This window comes from Oryx dammah, unplaced genomic scaffold (assembly GCF_014754425.2).
Source record: "Oryx dammah isolate SB20612 unplaced genomic scaffold, SCBI_Odam_1.1 HiC_scaffold_23, whole genome shotgun sequence".
In the NCBI taxonomy this organism is placed as follows: Eukaryota; Metazoa; Chordata; class Mammalia; order Artiodactyla; family Bovidae; genus Oryx; species Oryx dammah.
In genome coordinates this window covers 120,220,974-120,239,086 of record NW_024070207.1, presented here as the reverse complement: position 1 = coordinate 120,239,086, position 18,113 = coordinate 120,220,974, and the positions used below count along the sequence as shown (strand labels likewise).

At 45.0% G+C, this 18,113-nt stretch overlaps 1 protein-coding gene across 1 annotated transcript; it reads right to left on the bottom strand.

Moving 5' to 3' along the window:
• Positions 1–1,132: 1,132 nt before the first annotated feature.
• On the bottom strand, positions 1,133–18,107 carry GEMIN8 (gem nuclear organelle associated protein 8). The gene is made up of 4 exons (XM_040266435.1): positions 17,949–18,107; positions 11,276–11,321; positions 10,100–10,532; positions 1,133–1,672 (listed from the first exon to the last, which is right to left on the bottom strand). The coding sequence occupies exons 2-4, from the start codon at positions 11,285–11,287 to the stop codon at positions 1,413–1,415; spliced, it is 705 nt and encodes a 234-aa protein (XP_040122369.1). The 5' UTR covers positions 11,288–11,321; positions 17,949–18,107; the 3' UTR covers positions 1,133–1,412.
• Between the last annotated feature and the right edge of the window lie 6 nt (positions 18,108–18,113).

The window sequence follows — 18,113 nt, the reverse complement described above, 5'->3', positions numbered from 1 at the left end:
TGGGAGGTGAAAGCACTCATCGGCAAGGGTGGGGCCAACCTGGGGCTTTCTCTAGGGGAAGGCAGGAGTGTCTTTTGGGAGGATAAACACTTCACTCTCCAATTGCCAAGAAAACTGCCGTAATTAGAGGCTTCAGTTTGTATTCCTGCCTCAGTCACATTTATTTTCTATTTAGGCATATGGGTTTCAAAGAAAAAAAGAGAGAACTGCTAAAGATTTGAAATTTTGGTCATGTGTCACCACAGGGGAAGTTAATTCTGATTTTTGTCTGCAATACCCAAGCACAAACTGTAACTCCAGTAATAAAATGTGAGCTTGGAAAAATAAGCACCTGGGGCTGAGGAAAAGTAATGTATTTGTCTCAGGGCAGGGGCTGAAATGCGCAGCTAAGTGTTTCGAGGGAGAAACATGTCCATACTCTGTCTTTTCACCAACCTTTGATGGATGTGCTAATCTTTGCAGGTCAGCACGGTTCACCCTGGCAATGCACCAAAATAACTTATTTAAAAGGCAGCTGGCTTTTATAAGTGGACTGAGACATCCATTTTTAGGTTTTTGTTCCCTGAAATATATTCTCTTATCAAAACAGTATTCACTATACGTAGTAAGAGTTCAATGACACCTTTGCTACCACCGAGGAGACTGCAGAGGTGAGCAAGTTTGGGAATCACTGTCCTCGGCTCTCAATTCTGGATGACTTTCAAGCTCTGTCGAGACAAGCAGGTAACCAGAAGGACATCAGACACGGATTTTCATTCCTTTAGAGCAGGAGCTGGCAAGCTATCACCCACAAGCCAAACCTGGCCTGTTTTCATTAATAAAGTTTTATTGGCATGCGGCCATGCCCAGGCCTTTACTCACCATCTCTGGCTGTCTTCCTCCTGCAAGGGCAGAACTGAGGAGTTGGGACACGGACCATGAGGCCTAAAAACCTGAACTAGGAACTCCAGCCCTTGACAGCACATGCACTCTGCTGAGCTCTGTACTGCTGGGCCAGTAGGTTTGCGTCCTTTGCAGCAGGGCTAGAGGACTTGGGGTGGGAGAGACATCTGAGCCCCTGAAAGCCTTCGCCTAGCTCAGCTGGGTTAAAGAAAGAAGAAAAGAGAAACGTAATGACTAGGCAGGATCTGCATGCAAGTAAGAACTTTAATGAACTGGTCACTCTTATTGACATTCAAAACCAACGGGATGGATATGAAATTATCATTTTATGTCAAAAGAAAACCTCTCTCGCAACAGGACGTGTTCTGCCCACTTCCAGGTGGCTGGCCTTATCACTGCCCCCAGGGGACTTAGGTGAATGTGCTCAGTTGTCGGCATTGAGCCCCCTTTCCCTGACAAAAGCCATGGGAGAGGGCGACCATGAAAGGCAACCAGAGGCAGAGGCAGGCAGGGGGCCCCCTGGGCGGGGCTCAGAACTTGAGCGGGATGACGGGCCAGTACTTGGGCTGTTTGCGGTCGCAATGCTTGTCAAAGCTGAGCTGCATGGCCGTCTCCATAGCCTGGATCTTGGCGGCGCTGGCCCCGTACAGGCGTTGCATCTCAGCCTGGCGCCGCTCTCCAGGCCGCTCAGTTGGGGGCAGTGCGGAGCGGCCGCGCTTGTCACAGTACAGGCCGTGGTCAGCATTCACATAGTCTTTCAGGCGCGCTGCGTCCAGCTGATGCTGCCGCCCTGGGAAGCAAGCAACATGCTCCATGAGCTGGGTTGTCTCAGCTGGCCCTCACTTCCCTCTGCCTTCCCCTTCTAACTGTCAGGGCACCTGGCCCTAACCCACTGGCTGGGAGCTTCTCAGACTCTAAGGCGTAACCCATGTGCAGTGATCACTATCTCCTTTAGGAAGTGCATCTCTCACTCACTCAGCACCCCAAACTATCCACGTTTAGCAATGGGCCTGAAAAACAAGAGGAGAAAAATGCAGCCCCTCGGGTCTCTCTGGGTCCACACGGCTGCCCACAAGCTGCCCCATGAGGCGTAGCCAGTGGTACTCCCATGGGTTCAAACACTGGACCTGGCCAGCTGGGAAAGGAAACACTTCCTGCCAACTCCAGGGCTGCAAGTAATAATAATTCCCACCACAAATGAGCTGGTGGGGGAAAAACAATCACCTCTGTGGAAGAGGTATGGGTTTGAGGTCATCTGGAAAAGGGTGAATGCTAGCAGCTAGAGAACTCGAGGGTGAGAAACGATCCCCACACCTCCTCAACACAAGTCACACCACATGAGGAAAGGTGAATGGGTTTTAAGGCTGGCCAAAGGTAGGAAAGGGCCGAGAAAGCATGCTTCTGCAGATGGCAGGAAGGCCTCTGTGCTGCCTGCGGCAGCCCACCGGCCGCCTTCCTTCTGGATGGATGGGGCTTTCCCTTCACTCCAGGCCAGCTTAGGCTCAACTGCATGATGGTGGGTTATATGCCCTCATCTCATCTAAATGGATTCTTGTAAAGCAACACATATTTACTCAGCTTATCCTCCCCTCTCTGTTTTTACCATAACAAGTCCTAGTAGTATAACTTTTATTCTTATGTAAACGAGAAACAACATAAAAATGTCAATAAAACCTAAGGTCAAATTTTAGTCAACTTACAGATTTTTGTTTTAAGTGACTGTCAAGAACAGAGAATGCACACCTCTGTAGCCACTGCTGCTACCAAGAGAAAGGCTACTTAGTCTAGTCAAGGCTATGGTTTTTCCAGTGGTCATGTATGGATGTGAGAGTTGGGCTGTGAAGAAAGCTGAGTGCCGAAGAACTGATGCTTTTGAACTGTGGTGTTGGAGAAGACTCTTGAGAGTCCCTTGGACGGCAAGGAGATCCAACCAGTCCATTCTCAAGGAGATCAGCCCTGGGATTTCTTTGGAAGGAATGATGCTAAAGCTGAAACTCCAGTCCTTTGGCCACCTCATGCGAAGAGTTGACTCATTGGAAAAGACTCTGATGCTGGGAGGGATTGGGGGCAGGAGGAGAAGGGGACGACAGAGGATGAGATGGCTGGATGGCATCACTGACTCGATGGACGTGAGTCTGAGTGAACTCCGGGAGTTGGTGATCGACAGGGAGGCCTGGCGTGCTGTGATTCATGGAGTCACAAAGAGTCAGACACGACTGAGCGACTGAACTGAAGGACTGAAGGTGGTTGTAGGGAATAAAACAATGATATAAGTCACTTTTTTCCTTCGTTAATAAAAATGAAAGTAGAATGAAAGCTCAGTATGGAAGGGAACACAAGAGTGAGCACATCAAGTGAATGGCGAGGTATTTATGTGCCTATGCTATTGATGTGGCTAGGTACAGACACTCACAAATCTCATTCATTTATAAATCACATCGTGGAGCTGGAGAATTTTATAAGCTTGGAAACATTAAAAATGCATGTGGCCATTTCTGTCTTAGCATACCTGCAACTTCTTTTTATATAAGGAGGTAGTATGTGTATAATCCAAATGACTGTCAAGCAAAAGAAATACAATATAACTGTTACCTTATCCACACAAAAGATAGAAATAACGTAGTGTAAAAGGCAGAACTAAACCAAAATATTGACCTGATGTGCAAATGAATGGGAGGTCGACAAGCATTTGTTTCTCATTTCTGGTCTTTCTGGCAAATCTGAAACTTCAGGATTTAGGATGTTCAATTCTCATATGGGTAAATGGGTGTTTCAATTCTAACCCCACCCCCACCCCCCACCGTGGCCAGGGACTTCTCTTCTGAAGGCTTGGCATTTCCACCCAAGCCAGGGATAGCAGAGTCCCCACGCTGCCTGTGACAGCCTAGGACATGTTAATAGTCCTCAGGCCCTGAGGAAACAGTTTCACACGGTCCCTCAGAGCTTGTGCACATAGAGGGCAGTGGTTCCCAGACCATGGGCCTTTCACTCTCAAGCCTGTCCTAAGACTACCATCATTCTCACCAACAGGTTTAGTGACACAATAGATGTTGAACTTCCTGTTGAAATCAGTCTCTGAGTTTACAAATTTAAAAGAAAACTGGGACATTCGCTGTCTTTACTGTTGCTCTCTGCCATCAGAATATGTGAATTTAACCCTTTTACTTTTGCATCTTTATTTGTTTCCCTTGTAACTTACCATGCCTATTATCATGATGCTTCTTTCTGCTGCCCTTCTGACAAAGACTATCTCACGGACATTGTGCGTGCCAAGTTGTTTCACTTGTGTCTGATTCTTTGTGATCCTAGGGACTGTAACCCACCAGGCTCCTCTGTCCATGGGATTCTCCAGGCAAGAATACTGGAGTGGGTTGCCATTTCCTTCTCTGGGCGATCTTCCCAACCCAGGGATCAAACCCACGTCTCTTATGTCTCCTGCACTGGGAGGCGGATTCTTTACCACCAGTGTCACCTACGAAGCCTGCACAGCGGGTAGTTGCCATCCAACACAGATCAGAGAGACAGGAAGCAGGGCCCCAGGCACCAGCGGCCTACCTGTGGGAGTCCACCCTGGGGAGGGCACTATGGCCTTTACTCACCCCATCTCCCCAGCCCTGGGGGAGGCTGCAATGCCTGACCCAAAGCAGGTGGTCAGAAGTGGTTGTCAACAGAAAGCTCGGGCAAAGGCCATACATTATTCTTTGTAAACAACTGTCCCTTCCAGATGCTGTTGGAGAAAGATGACAACTCAGTGATAGAGAAACAGATGCTCACCTTTCAAAAGGCACTGGGCAGAGCCTCTCTCGAAGGGCCTCTGAATTTCCCTGGGGAGAGGCATTACTGAGTTGTAGTCTGATTTTGTTCCCTTACATTTGAGTTGCTTTACCTTTACTTACATACACACACCCAAGTTCTAACATTAGACTATTAGTACAGACGTGAAACCTGGTCAGCTTAAAACCAAGCACGTTCAGACTGGCTGGACTGGAGGCTACAGGTGGCACATGAAAGTACTTTAGCACACACTGACCCAGGGATCCAAGCCAACCTCAGGATTCAACACTCATTTGAGGGCATCCACTTATTTGGGTTCTATTTATTGCTTCCTCCGTCCCAGTGCAAGAAAGGATTGTCAATCACTGGCCATTTTTCTTTCTGTCAAAACAAGGTGAGGGCTCAGCCAACCAGAGGGCTGGCAAGCAGAGGAGCTGAACTTCAGACATAGCTGCCCTTGTCACGCAGACGCCAGTCATTTCTCCCGAAAACAGCTGTGGGACTCAGTGTTACTAAGCACCTTTTTTGTGCAGAATATTTGCCCAAGGGAACTTGCTTTAAAACAAATTGGAGTATCTTTGTTGATTCCACCTTTAACACAGGGTTGTAGTGGGGTAAACCACCTGCAAATTTCCAGCTACCCAAAACCTCAGAAGCTCAGGGACTTTGGGGATATAACTATGGATTGAGATGATTCTGGATTAGGGTGGATCCCAGATCCAATGAGAGTATCCTTCTGTGAGACAGAACAGGGCACATACAGACACGGGGGAAACCATGGGAAAATGGCAGCAGAGACAGCACCCTTGTTGCCACAAGCCACTGAAAGCCAGGAGCTGCCAGGAGCTGTAGGAGACAGGCCATAACACCTTTGGAGGTGTGGTGCTGGTGACACCTTGACTTTGTCCTTCTGGCCTCCAGAACTGTGACAGAAGAAACTTCTGCAGTTTTAAATCACACAGTTTGTGTAATTTGTTACAACAGTACTAGGAAACTAATTCCAGGGTTAACATGCACATAGAGCTAAAATAGGAAACACAGCATCAGACTATCAGGGAGAAACTCTACTGGACTCCATCTGGGTTCAGGCTATATAACCTTGATATTTTCACCTCAATCTACACATTCACATGATGCTACCAATGTAGACTGCAAGTCTATAAAGGAAAAAAAAAACTATCATGGGAAGTGACTTGGACTTCAGAGACCCTGACATAGCAGGAAAACATTCAGTATTCCACAGATAATTAGCCCAAAGGCAGAACATTTTGGAGGACAAAGCATTAAGACAAATGAGTGTTAAAGAATGTGATTTCCCCCCATTTTTCTAGGATTAGCATGTCTGGTTATATTCTCTGCTGTGTTGCCAGGATTAATGACCTCAGCACAACTGAGCAAAAGCACAGACTTGATTTATATCACTAATGCCTTGTTTCTGGCTCGTCAGCAACACACCCAGAACACAGGTGCTTGCCAAGAGCTGGAGCCATTTGTGATGGGTCTTCTCCCCTCCTCAGCCCGCACCCCTGACTTCATGACAGATGTAGCCCCCAGGTCCATGGGCAATCGCCATGTTTACTGTTAGAGTAAGAGCCTCACGCTCTACCACCTGAGCTAGCCGGGCAGCTTCCTTTAGAATGAAAGTGCATTTCCAGCCCTCCCTTCCATTTTTCTATAGCCATTCACAAGTGTCCTCTCACAGACTGGCTGATGCCCATCTCAACATCTGGACTAGACGAGACACACACACGGTGGAACTGTGCTCCACCAGCATGCTCCTACACTTGACGAAACCAGGATGGCTCACTAGACACCGGGCCGTACACTTCGCTATATCCTCCAGGTTTTCCAGGGAGGGTGGGCTGGGGTTCCAGCAGACTGACTGAAGGCTCACTAGGAAGCCTAGAGTCTACACCTTCCTGCTCGGGGAAGGCGGTGGGGAGCGGGTGTGGGTACCAAAGAGTGGAGCAGACGCGCCCATCACACGTACACGAACCACATCTGGGCCCTTCGGTAAGAACAGCGCTTTGAGCGCTGCACAGGCGTGCACTGGCCCCTTTCTCTCATTGCACACGGATCCAGTACCTCAAAGCCGAGAGCACACTCCGTTTTCCACAATCACCTGGTGGAATTCTTCTGACAGCTGAGCCCACTGGCTCTTCCCCTCACTTGCAAAGCTACCCACGACCCGCACCCCAGACAGCTCTTCCAGTATCCTTTTAAGCTTGATTTTTGTCTTCTCTTCCCACACCAGTTTATGCTCTTTGAGACAATGTCCCTGTTTGCGCCTGACATCTACCCTCAAAATATCGGACGGTTCTCGGTGAGACAACAGTGGTGTTTTTTTCAGGGGGCCTCCTTCTCTAAGTATTAGGATGAGGACCTCACAGTCTCAGTTCATTGTTATTTATGACTAAAAATGATGCCTTTATTAACCTAACAGTTATTTTTCCTAAGAAATACCTGACAACACAGTCAACCTTTTAAAACTTCACAACCATCTAATTTCCCTTAAGTAACATTACCAGTGAAGTTTTAAATAACAGAAATACCCATTAAGGAAACGTGATATAGAACCATCAAAAGCATGCCTGTTACCCCTGCACAAGAGGAGTTCTTTATTTATCCTAGTTAATTTTAAAAGAAATTTTATCATGGAAATATGTGAAATTAGAGATTCTCTAGAAGAACAGTAATCACAAACAAGAACATGCTGTCCATGGTAAAGGATTTTATCCCAAGAAAACATTAAATAAGACTCAGATGACACTAAACTGTAAAATGTACAAGTTCTTGTAGAGGTGAGTAATCCGGAAAAAGCTAAATCTTTCAACTTTATCTACATTTTCCCTTGCTAGTAATATTTGATACAATCTATGTTCTCTAAATGATTCATGTGCAGGGCTGGCTTTGCCCTGATCGAATAAATAGCTGCTAGTGGCTCGAAGAGCAAAACAACTTCAACCAAGTATTCACACGATGCAGGTCCCTCGTTTCTTTATTCAAGCATCTCCCAGCTGTGTGTGTAACTGAACCTCTGTGAGCATTTCTAGCAGAGGTAATGGATTGGAAAGCACTGTGGGCATTCCAATTACTTACATCTGAGTGCTATCATTCATGACTGCTCCGAGGAACACATATTGATCCTGTACACCACTGAAAGAGCTGGTGGAAATACCTGGCGCTGGTGAAGCCATGCCTGTTATTTCTGGAGGGGCAGCATCAGGCCCCGGCAGCTGCTTCTCAGGAGATCATGTCTTTCATGAGAAGAATCAATTCTGACACCGAAGCCTGTTCTCACCCTCGCCAGACAACTCTCATGTCTCCCGGGGACCTGACAATGCTTCCAGGGCAGATGCCCTTGTCTCCTACGCTCACTCAGAAACCTCTGACTCCTCACTTGGGTATAGATATTTCAGGTTTATTTTAAATTAGCAGGTCATTCAAAATGGCCTTTTAGATGGCTGGGGTTTGCTCCCATCCTTAATTACAACTTCTGTCACAAAAGTAGCGCTCTTTCTGGCAGGAAAAACATGGGCTTCTGCCTTGGGGAAGGACAAGAGAAATAAGCACTGGCTTCCTCATATTTTCTTTTCCAAAAGCCTGTAACAGCCTTCCAAACACAAGTGGACATGCTCCAATGACGACCCTCCCTCATCCGTTTATATACTTTTAAATTAGACCCATGGTTATTTCCAATGGATTTTGAAAAAAGGTAAAATTTATTTCTGAAGATCATGGAAAGACATGTATTCTGTGTGTAATAGAAAGTAGTTTTAAAAAGATTTGTTTGGATGTACTTTCTGATATGCAAAAAAGCCAACAGTTTAATCAAAAGAAGGGAAGTAAAACAACTGAATGAGTAGTTTAGTGAGAACCACAGGCAGATAGTAAAGGCCACGAGGCTTTACACACAGCCCACTGCTCAGTTCCTTGCACTCAGGGGGCATCAATAAATGCTCACCCATCATTAGGAACATACAGATCAATCAAGACGTAAATGAAAATCACACATCCCCAGGTTTCTATGCCGCTGTTTACTAGAAAATTCTAAGTAAAATATATATGATTAGAATGCAATGAAAACAGTATTGAGACTGCCTACTGGTTGTAATGGGCTTCCCTGGTGATTCAGACGGTAAAGTATCAGCATACAATGCAGGAGACCTGGGTTCGATCCCTGGGTGGGGAAGAACCCCTGGAGGAGGGCATGGCAACCCACTCCAGTATTCTTGCCTGGAGAATCCCCACGGACAGAGGTGCCTGGGAGGCTACAGTCCCTGGGGTCGCAGAGAGTCTGACACAACTGAGTGACAAAGCACACACACTGGTTGTAATAGGGAGAAAAGTATTTGCATGTCTTTTAGAGACACTTAAAATGTAAATGGGCTGGTGACTCTTAATAGTAAGGGAAGTACAAAGAACAACTTTAGTTGTTTGTGGCAAGTTACTAAGGAATTAAAAAAAGAAAGTTCCTACTTTCTGACTGAAGATATAAGACCATTATCACAATTCTCTAACCCTAGGGACAGCCAGCCACAGTGAAGGATCAAACGAGAGGGTAAGTACCAGGCATTTTGTTGCTCTGTTTAGGTTCTCACTGGTCTCCATTTTGAAGGGGGCTTGAGATTTAAGACTTGGTGGCTTTGCAGCACCAGGGCAGTCTCTCAGTTGTGTACCAGTGAGCTGGCAACAGTACTTTAGGAACCGAATGGTCTCAGGGACAAAATCTACTTCCTAAGCTTGTGCCAGATGAATAAGCACAGAGATTGGACAGGCCTTGGTTTGAATCCTAATAGCAAATTACTAGTTCGTCTCATAGAACAAGTCCAGAAACCTCCTGAGGTTTCACATGTGAGAAAAGTCCAGTTTCCTCATGTGTGAAATGGGCTTAAAGCCCTGAAGGACTGTTGTGTAGGTTAGGGAATGCACACATACACACACACATGCAAATACTCCATCCAGTATACTGCCTAAAATTCAGCGATAGAGGTACTATTAGGATAAGTTTTGTTCTAGAATTTAAAAAGGGCTTCCCCAGTGGCTCAGTGGTAAAGAATCTCCCTGCTGACCCAGAAGACACTGGAGATGCAGGTTCGATCCCTGGGTGGGGAAGATCCCCTGGAGGGCATGGCAACCCACTCCAGTGTTCTTGCCTGCAGAATCCCATGGACAGAGGAGCCTGGCGGGCTACAGTCCATGGGCTTGCAGAGTCGGACATGACTGAGCCAGCCACTAAACAACCACCACCACTACATAAGAATTAAAAAAACAAAGTCCTATATTGAAACAACTGTGGGAAACTAATGTAAGTGAGGTACATCACAAGAGCTTTTTCCAGGCTTAGGACTGGGTTTGATTATTACCTGGACCCAAGCAAGGGGTTAGAAGTTTGTACATGAGGGCAGGAAGACAGGCCCGAGGTGGGGTGGGCTGTACTTACGGAGCTCCTCCCGGTGCCGCTCAGTCTCCGCGAAGTACTGGCGCAGCTCATCCGTGATCACCATGTTGCTCAGGTCACACACTATGCCGCAGTCGTCGGACTCGCTCTCGTTGTCCTCTGCGGACTGGGCTGGCTTTTCTGTGCTGCGTCGTCGTGGTCCCGGCTTGCCAGGGCGTGAACGCTTGCGGCAGGCATCCCTGGAGGCCGAGGGAGACTTGGAGCTGAACTGAGGACTTGTGCCACCCTTGGCGGCAGCGCTCTGGGCTAGGTCAGTGGCTTGGTAGTACCACGGGGAAGTGAGGACTGATTCTACTGCCTTCCGATAGGCACTCTGGTGGCTGCGCATCCATGCCATGGCTTGATGGTAATGCTGCCAGTACCTTGCATAAACTGGATGAGAGGACCAAGACTCGGGAGCTTGTGTGGATTCCGGCTACAAAACACAGAGACTGCAGGCTAGACACCACACGGGTTCAGCCTCAAGAGAAATCTTCAAACAGTCAATCAACTAACCTTTTTACTGTGTATCTACTAAATACCTCCTCCTCATTAGGACGCCTGGGGGCCAAAGAGGATATAAGACAGGTCCACGCCCATGAGTGCACACTTGTTTTGAAGTACTCGCACATGAGGTAGGCACTGAACAATGAGGTGGCAGCCCATGATAAACTAGCTGCTGCTGCTGAGTCACTTCAGTTGTGTCCGACTCTGGGCGACCCCATAGATGGCAGCCCACCCGGCTCCTCTGTCCCTGGGATTCTCCAGGCAAGAACACTGGAGTGGGTTGCCATTTCCTTCTCCCTGATAAAACTAGGGACAGAGACTAATAATAATCATTTTTAGATGACACGCAGGGAGCAATGAGGAGCCACTGCCTATCATCCTGGACCTTTCAACCTGCTGCAATGAAGTGACCGATTCCAAGTTAGAAATGCCTGCCAAGAAGCGCGGGGATTACTGAGGATGATGTTTTCTGGTCCCTCCCTCTCTGGCCCCTAAACACCTGCGGGCCTTCAGTGCCTGGGACAGAAGCTGACTAGCTGCACACCCCATGGTGCTTTACTTATGGCTTTCTGATGTATCCCTTTGCTCTACTCCATCATGCAATGAGACACTAAGACTTTTAAAGTGAAAATGTACCTTTTTTTTTTCATGAGTTAAAAAGAAAAATCTTACCTTTGCCTCCATCTCTGACTGTGAAAGTCCAAACTGAGCCCCGAAACTAGAAAAGAACAAGTCCAGGGCAGACATCGGGTCAGTCCAGTGGTGTGAGGTTTGTGGCCATTTCCCCAATACCTACCTCTTGCGATTTACTGATATGGCAGGAAACACCTCAAGGTAAAGTTTAATTTGCAGCTGCACCTTTTACAACTTATTTAAAACAGACTTAAATTTTACCCCTCCTGTTCAAGGGTTCAGAGATGCTCAAAGTGCCAGCATATACCAGAAGGTACCTAAGGAAAAAGTTAAACAAAAGCAATAGCCTAAAACGCACGAGAATTTAAGCATCTATGAGACAAAACCCCTAACACAACGTGATGCTGAGCAAACAGGTACTTGGGTTTTGAAACTCTGGAAATCAGATACTGAAGGAGTCCTATTTCTCCTACTTCACTTAATTATAGGGTAGAGTTTGAAAATCTCCAAGCCTTAAGAAATACTGACTTATTCTGTAACCTCCATCAGATGTTTTACTATGGTTAATGTGGAAAACTGATAAGTTAAATCGACCACATCTTTTAAGATTTAGCCTAAAGAGAATGATTCACATTCTTTTTAAATATAGTAAGCTTTCAAATAGAGTATTTCCAAGAGGACTGACATGGTCTTCTGTAAATTTATCTTAAACACAGCCCACACTTCTTGTTACCTGTTCTAAATTCACACACACACAGTAAATGTAAACTTGGGGAAAGTGAACAAATGCAGTGAAAATACAAGTGTAAACTAATGTTCACATTAGTTTGAAACTATAATGGCTTGAAACATGAGCAAGTATCTGAAAGTGTGGCTAACTGCTATGTGCTTTATAGGCTACTGAAGAAATATATATAAAAACAGTCAATACAATTAAGGAACTAACCACCTATAGAGGTAAAATGAACACAAGGGAAATTATAGTAGGAATCAGTGTATATTAATACTTGAGTGCTAAAGGGTAAGGTGTAGCCTTTAAGTGGCTAATTCCCTCCTGTCAGGTTTTCTATCTCCACCACTGAAATCTGAACAGTTTTCTGAGTGCTGAAGCACATAATGACATTAAAGTGAACTTCATGTGATTCTTAATCAAATTTGTTTCAGAGAATAACAATTAGCATAGGAATTAAATTAGAAAAGCCTAGGAGACATCTGTGCATCTTGGGGAAATTAATAAGAGTTTTGAATCCCGACTTCTACACCTTAGAAAATACATACTGCAGCCGACCAGGCTCCTCCGTCCATGGGATTTGCCAGGCAAGAGTACTGGAGTGGGGTGCCATCACCTTCTCTGTACTTAGAACCAGATCAATGTAAATATTAATTATCTCAAACTGGGAGATCTGACAGCTTCCAATATGTAATAAACATTACTGTGATTGAACACTACTGCAGATCCCGGCAACCCTGTTTTTATTTATAATTGGGAAAAGTCCAGTCTGGCTTTAGAAACAGTAGTACCAATATTCTGCAAATACACAAAATGGCTTATGAGAGGCTCCCCTCTGCAGAACGAGAAGTCAGGCAAACGCGTGACACAGTAGACAACTGTTTAAGAGGTTTGAGTGTAATTCATCACGTTTGCCAGGCAGTTCAAATGTCAATGGCTGTGATTAAAAAGGGATGGGAGTGCTACTTTGAGGAGTGGTTACTTATGTATGTATTTGATTCAACAAATAATTTGACAGAAGGACTGCCATGTTCCACTGCCTCAGAAATCATGAAAGGCACTCTGAGCACTTTGGCAAGAAAGCAGCCAGGACAAGGCATTGGGATGAAGAAAGCCAGTTCCTGCACTTGGATCAGAAGTCACTCAGATTCAGCCCTGGGTGTCGACTATCTATAAAGCATTATTAATTCATCTGCCAAGAGGTTGGCCTCTTTTAAGACCCAGGCCATGAAGGAAAGATGAACTTACATCCATCATGGAATACAGGCAACTTTGTCGATTTTACTGATTATGCTCTCCTCATTGTCTGGCCACTGGGACACTTATAGTCAAGTCTGCTGCCATCTTCCAGCATGTTTAGAGTCCTCAGGCTCTACGTTCAATATGCTGCTCATTCTGTCCTTGGCTCTATTATTTTCCCTCCTCATATCCCAAAACCTATGTGTCATATTCTTTTACATTTTAAGTATCTTTAAGGTTCTTAAAATCCTATAGATACTCAATTAAAAAGAGTATCAATTATATGTGGAATCTAAAAAAAAAAAATACAAATTAACTTATCTACAAAACAGAAAGAGACCTACACAAGCTTATGGTTATCAAAGGGGAAATGAGGGGAGGGATAAATTACAAGTTTGGGATTAACATATACACATTACTATATATAAAACAGATAACCAACATGGACTTACTGTATAGCACAGGGAACTCTACTCAATATTTTGTAATAACCTATAAAGGAAATGAATCTGAAAAAGAATATATGACTGAATCACTTTGCTGTATAGCTGAAAGTAACACAACACTGTAAATCAACTATACTTCAATAAAAATAATAAATAAAAAAGTTTTCTTTAGGTTGAAAATATAGTTCCTGAGAATGAATGACAAATTAATCAATTATCTCTCTCAAATCAAATATGAAAAAGTATAGGAAAACATTTCTAAAGAAAGAGTAGCTTGCAGAGACCTTTATAATGATTGTTAGCTGGCTATTTCCAGTATTACTCTTGGTATTTTATACCAGCAAATTTTTTTCTCTAAAGGGCCACATACTCTGGGCCTGTGGACCACATATCCTGCTACATAGCCTTCCTCTCTTTTTTAAATGGAAAAGACCACCCAGTGAAAATGTGAACAGCATTCGTAGTCATGGGCCATCACTTGCCCACTTCTCCCTAACGTTAATCCATTATGATGCTGTACAGACCCTGCCCTCAGTACGCTGAGCATCCTACCTGTTTCTCGCTTTGCACTTAGAGATCAGTGGAAGAACTGAGGTTCTCACACAGCTCAGAAGTTACCAGGCTCAGAATAAGACCAGTGCAAACAAGAAACCTGATTATGACCAATAGCAATCATGGTGACCAGTTCCTAATACTGGGGACAAAAGAATCCTATCTGTGACTAAATAAGCAAATCGGACTATTTCTTAAAGAGCTACATAGACTTTAAAGACTTAATTAAGAACAAAACAAAACAAAATTCTAACTCCTGGAAAACAGGATCAATCAACAGGGCTCAGAAAGCATACGCTGATTTCTGCTGGAGATCCTACAAGCTGCCTGGGCCTAGCAGGAACCCAACAAGGGACAGGAAGCAGGAGAGAGTTTCGAGTGTCTACTCCCTGGAAGAAGGAACCCATATCCTTCCCAGCTGACTGCATTTGTCGGCACCCAAAGGAAGGTGAGAACCTCGAGGAATGGGCCCTGTTAACTTTTTAAAACTGGTGTTCTTTCCACACAGAGAGCTTACGGACCTAATAAAACTGCGGGGGCTTATGAAAAACCAACATTAAAAGAATTCTTGACACTACCGCAGTACTTTCACACATTACTACCATCGCAAAGAAAAGAAAGCTTATGGGAACAGCAGATGGGAAATGCCCTTTCAGTGGTCTTTAATTCGATCTTTCCTTCCCCACCTTCCCAGGAGCATCTTGTACTCTTTTATGGTGCCTGGCTTCGTGGACTGCGTGGCAACTCTTCTCCTAGTGGGAAGTGGAGCTGATAGGAGAGGGTTGATGTCAGGGGAGGCTGGGACCCACAGCCCTACCAACTGGGCAGCCCTCCCCAGGGAGGACAATGGCACAACAGTCACTGCCCAGCTGAGCCCAGGCGAGCACAGAGACCCAATTCATTGTCTGTCCTCAGCCAACAGAGGAGGAAGGAAAAAAACAGCACTGAGGTCATTCACGAAACACTGCAGAGGCCCACAGGCGAAAGACAGTGCCTCTGAGTCTTGAATGATACATTTTCCCATATAGCCCTTCTTAAAAAATGCACTCATTCTTCAATGACTCGGCTTATCCTGAGAGATATATTTAAAAATGCCTAACTATACACGAACAACAACAGACAAGAGCTTTGTGATTTTCAATGAATAAAACGTGACTATTTCCATTGAGTCCTTGAAAATTTCCACCAAGTGATTGCAAATTTCCACCTATAAGCAATGTGGCTTTGTTGAGAAGTAGTCACACTGTATACAATCTTTTAACTGCCTATTTAGATTCTTATAAATATAGGGTCTAGGACACATCATAGCAACCAGATAGATGAAACACAAATTCCCTTTGAAATGATAATGGATATTCTGTAACTGGATTTTCCTCTCTATCCTGCTTTCCCACTAGAATTCTGAAAATTGAATACATGAAGACTCCTCTACTTTGTGAGTTTTGCAAAGAAACACATTCAGTGTTGGTCATTAAATAAGTTATGCAAGTTTCCTATAAGGCTCTCACTAATTTGGTTCTTGAGGCAACCACAGAATTTGGGGGATCTAATTAGACCTTCAGTATACATTGTTTTAAGGTTGAAAACACCAGGTCTGCTGGAAACTGCTCAAAATGAATGACTGCATGGTAGAGAAATCTGAATTACAGACAGAGTCACATGCAGTTCTACGGAATCTCTGGATATGGGTAATAACCCTATCAAAGATGTCTCCCAATAACACACTTGCTGGTAGCAACTTCTTCAACTAATATAAATGAGAAAAGGAGGTTTTTTGGGAGCAGAGCTTCTTGTTGTCACCCCTAGCTACAATCTGAGGCTGGCAAATTCATCTGGCTTGCTGCCCTCAGAGGCTCCCTCCTGTGGCTTGGCATGGTCCCTGCTCAGTGATTTGGACATCAGAGATGGCTCAAGACTGAACGGCCTTTTCCCACCCTCAGCAGGCCAAGCTCCATTTCTGCCAGGAAGAGGCCTCCTACAAGCCCATGAGCTGGGGTTCAGAAGGCCTGCCCCTCTCTGCCTCTAACAGTTCAAACTGATGGGTGAAGGAGCCCCAAACCTGAGTTTGATTTCCTTTTCATTCCCTCCATTCCAAACCCCAGTTTACTCTTCTGGCTGTTGCAGAAAGAAGCAATATCACAAAGAAGGCACAGGTGGGGAAGCAGGAAGGCTGAAAGGATAGTTAACAATTCTTCTGTTTCATACAAATCATACTGCACCCACTGAATGGCACTGTTTCATTTGTCAGCAAGGGTGAGGGATTTGTGAATGTATTTATTCCCAAGTTCACCAATCCTCATGTCACTAACTCACCAAATTCCCTGTGTGAAATAGGAGGACACCCCCAATCAAAATTAACTCCTGACTCATGACCACAACAGGCAATGGGAAATTAACCAAAAAGGCTCTAACCATGACTAGTTATTTGGAACCAGTCACTTGGAAATAGTTACTTGGAATGAAGTTCCAAGAGTTCAGCATCTATTTTGTGAATTCTCCAACCTCTACTCTAAGCTTGTTTGTTCAATTTTTCTTCCTATCCTTCTCATCTCACCCTATCCTTAAATGTTGCACCCTAAAAAACAAAATAATCCTTTGCCATCTATAAAACACTTTTAAAATGAAAATTCTCTCTGGAGCTTTAGTTTATATACTTGCCTAGCACAGCAACGAATAACCAGAGATCTGTACGCCTGTGAACTTGCCTTCAGTTCTGCCAACCCAGAGTTACTAGCTAACGGTCTTTGAAAATATACGACTTTTGTTCACAATGCCACCCCAAAGAGACTGTTACTCCTATAAACTATATTAATATAAACTGTACTTGTAAAGGTTACACCCACTCCACAATTCATGGGAACTCTCAAAGTAATGCCAGAAATGTGATTTGTGTTACTATTAATCTTCAGTCTAGACTTTCAAGTAATGTTCTGACTTAAAGTGAAAAACAGCTGAATACAGAACCTAGCTTGTGAAACAACTTTAAAAATCATTCCTGAAAAAAAAAATTGTTCAGAACCATCTGGTCTATACTAAGGAACTCTCAATATTTCAGAGCTAAAAGGTACTTCGTTGGCCACTAGTTTGACTTCACTTAATTACTGAGGAAGAAAAGAGGGAAGAGACCTTTTCCACCTCCACAGGTAAGGAGCAGGGAAGACTGTAGGTGCCAAATATTCTCCAAATAACTTCCATCAAAACCTCAGATCTCCCATAGAGGTCAACATGCGAGGGAAAAGAGAAAATCCCAATTTGGGGGTAGACGGGCCAATATCATAGACATCCTTCTAAGAATGAGGCTGACCTGGGCTATCTGTTCCAATACTGGGCTGAGTGGGCAAAGCGAGTTCACCTTTCAGACCTAGCTTAAAGTGTTACCTGGAACACCGGAATCGCATGGGGGCGCTCTCATAAAAATAACCGATACCTGGGCCCCACTTCGAGAGATGTGAACTTATCTGGTCTGGGATGGAGGCTTGGGCATTTTAAAGCCAGCCAGTGATTTTGATGCACGGCAGAGCTGAGAGGCTCTGGAACCCGTCCCCTCTCACAATTCACCACCAATGATTTAGGGGGTCTCATGGGCCTCTGGCCCACCTATTCCCGCGGGATGGTAATAAATACGACAATGTGACAGACAAGCTCTAAGCTCTCCTGGCCTCTGAGGAAGTCAGGCTCAGGGAACTGCAGGCTCTTCCTTTACTCCCCAAATGAAACCCAACCGTCCCCAGAGGGGACGCGTCACCTCGAAGGCTCGTAGCTTGCGAATCCTGGGCGGTGGGCGAGCTGGGACCTATTTCCGTTTGGAAACTGGCTGAAACTAGTGGGAGGCCGTTGCGGGGGTGACTAGAAGAAGGTTTCCGGCGCGTATCACGTGACTGCGACGCGCCGGAACTCCCGCCCTCCCCGC

Bases quoted from the DNA above. Each gene is read 5' to 3' on its own strand.
- GEMIN8 (XM_040266435.1), bottom strand. The intron at 1,673-10,099 runs GTAAGTACAGCC...CTTGCTTCCCAG, and splicing joins GCGGCACCGGGAGGAGCTCC to GGCGGCAGCATCAGCTGGAC.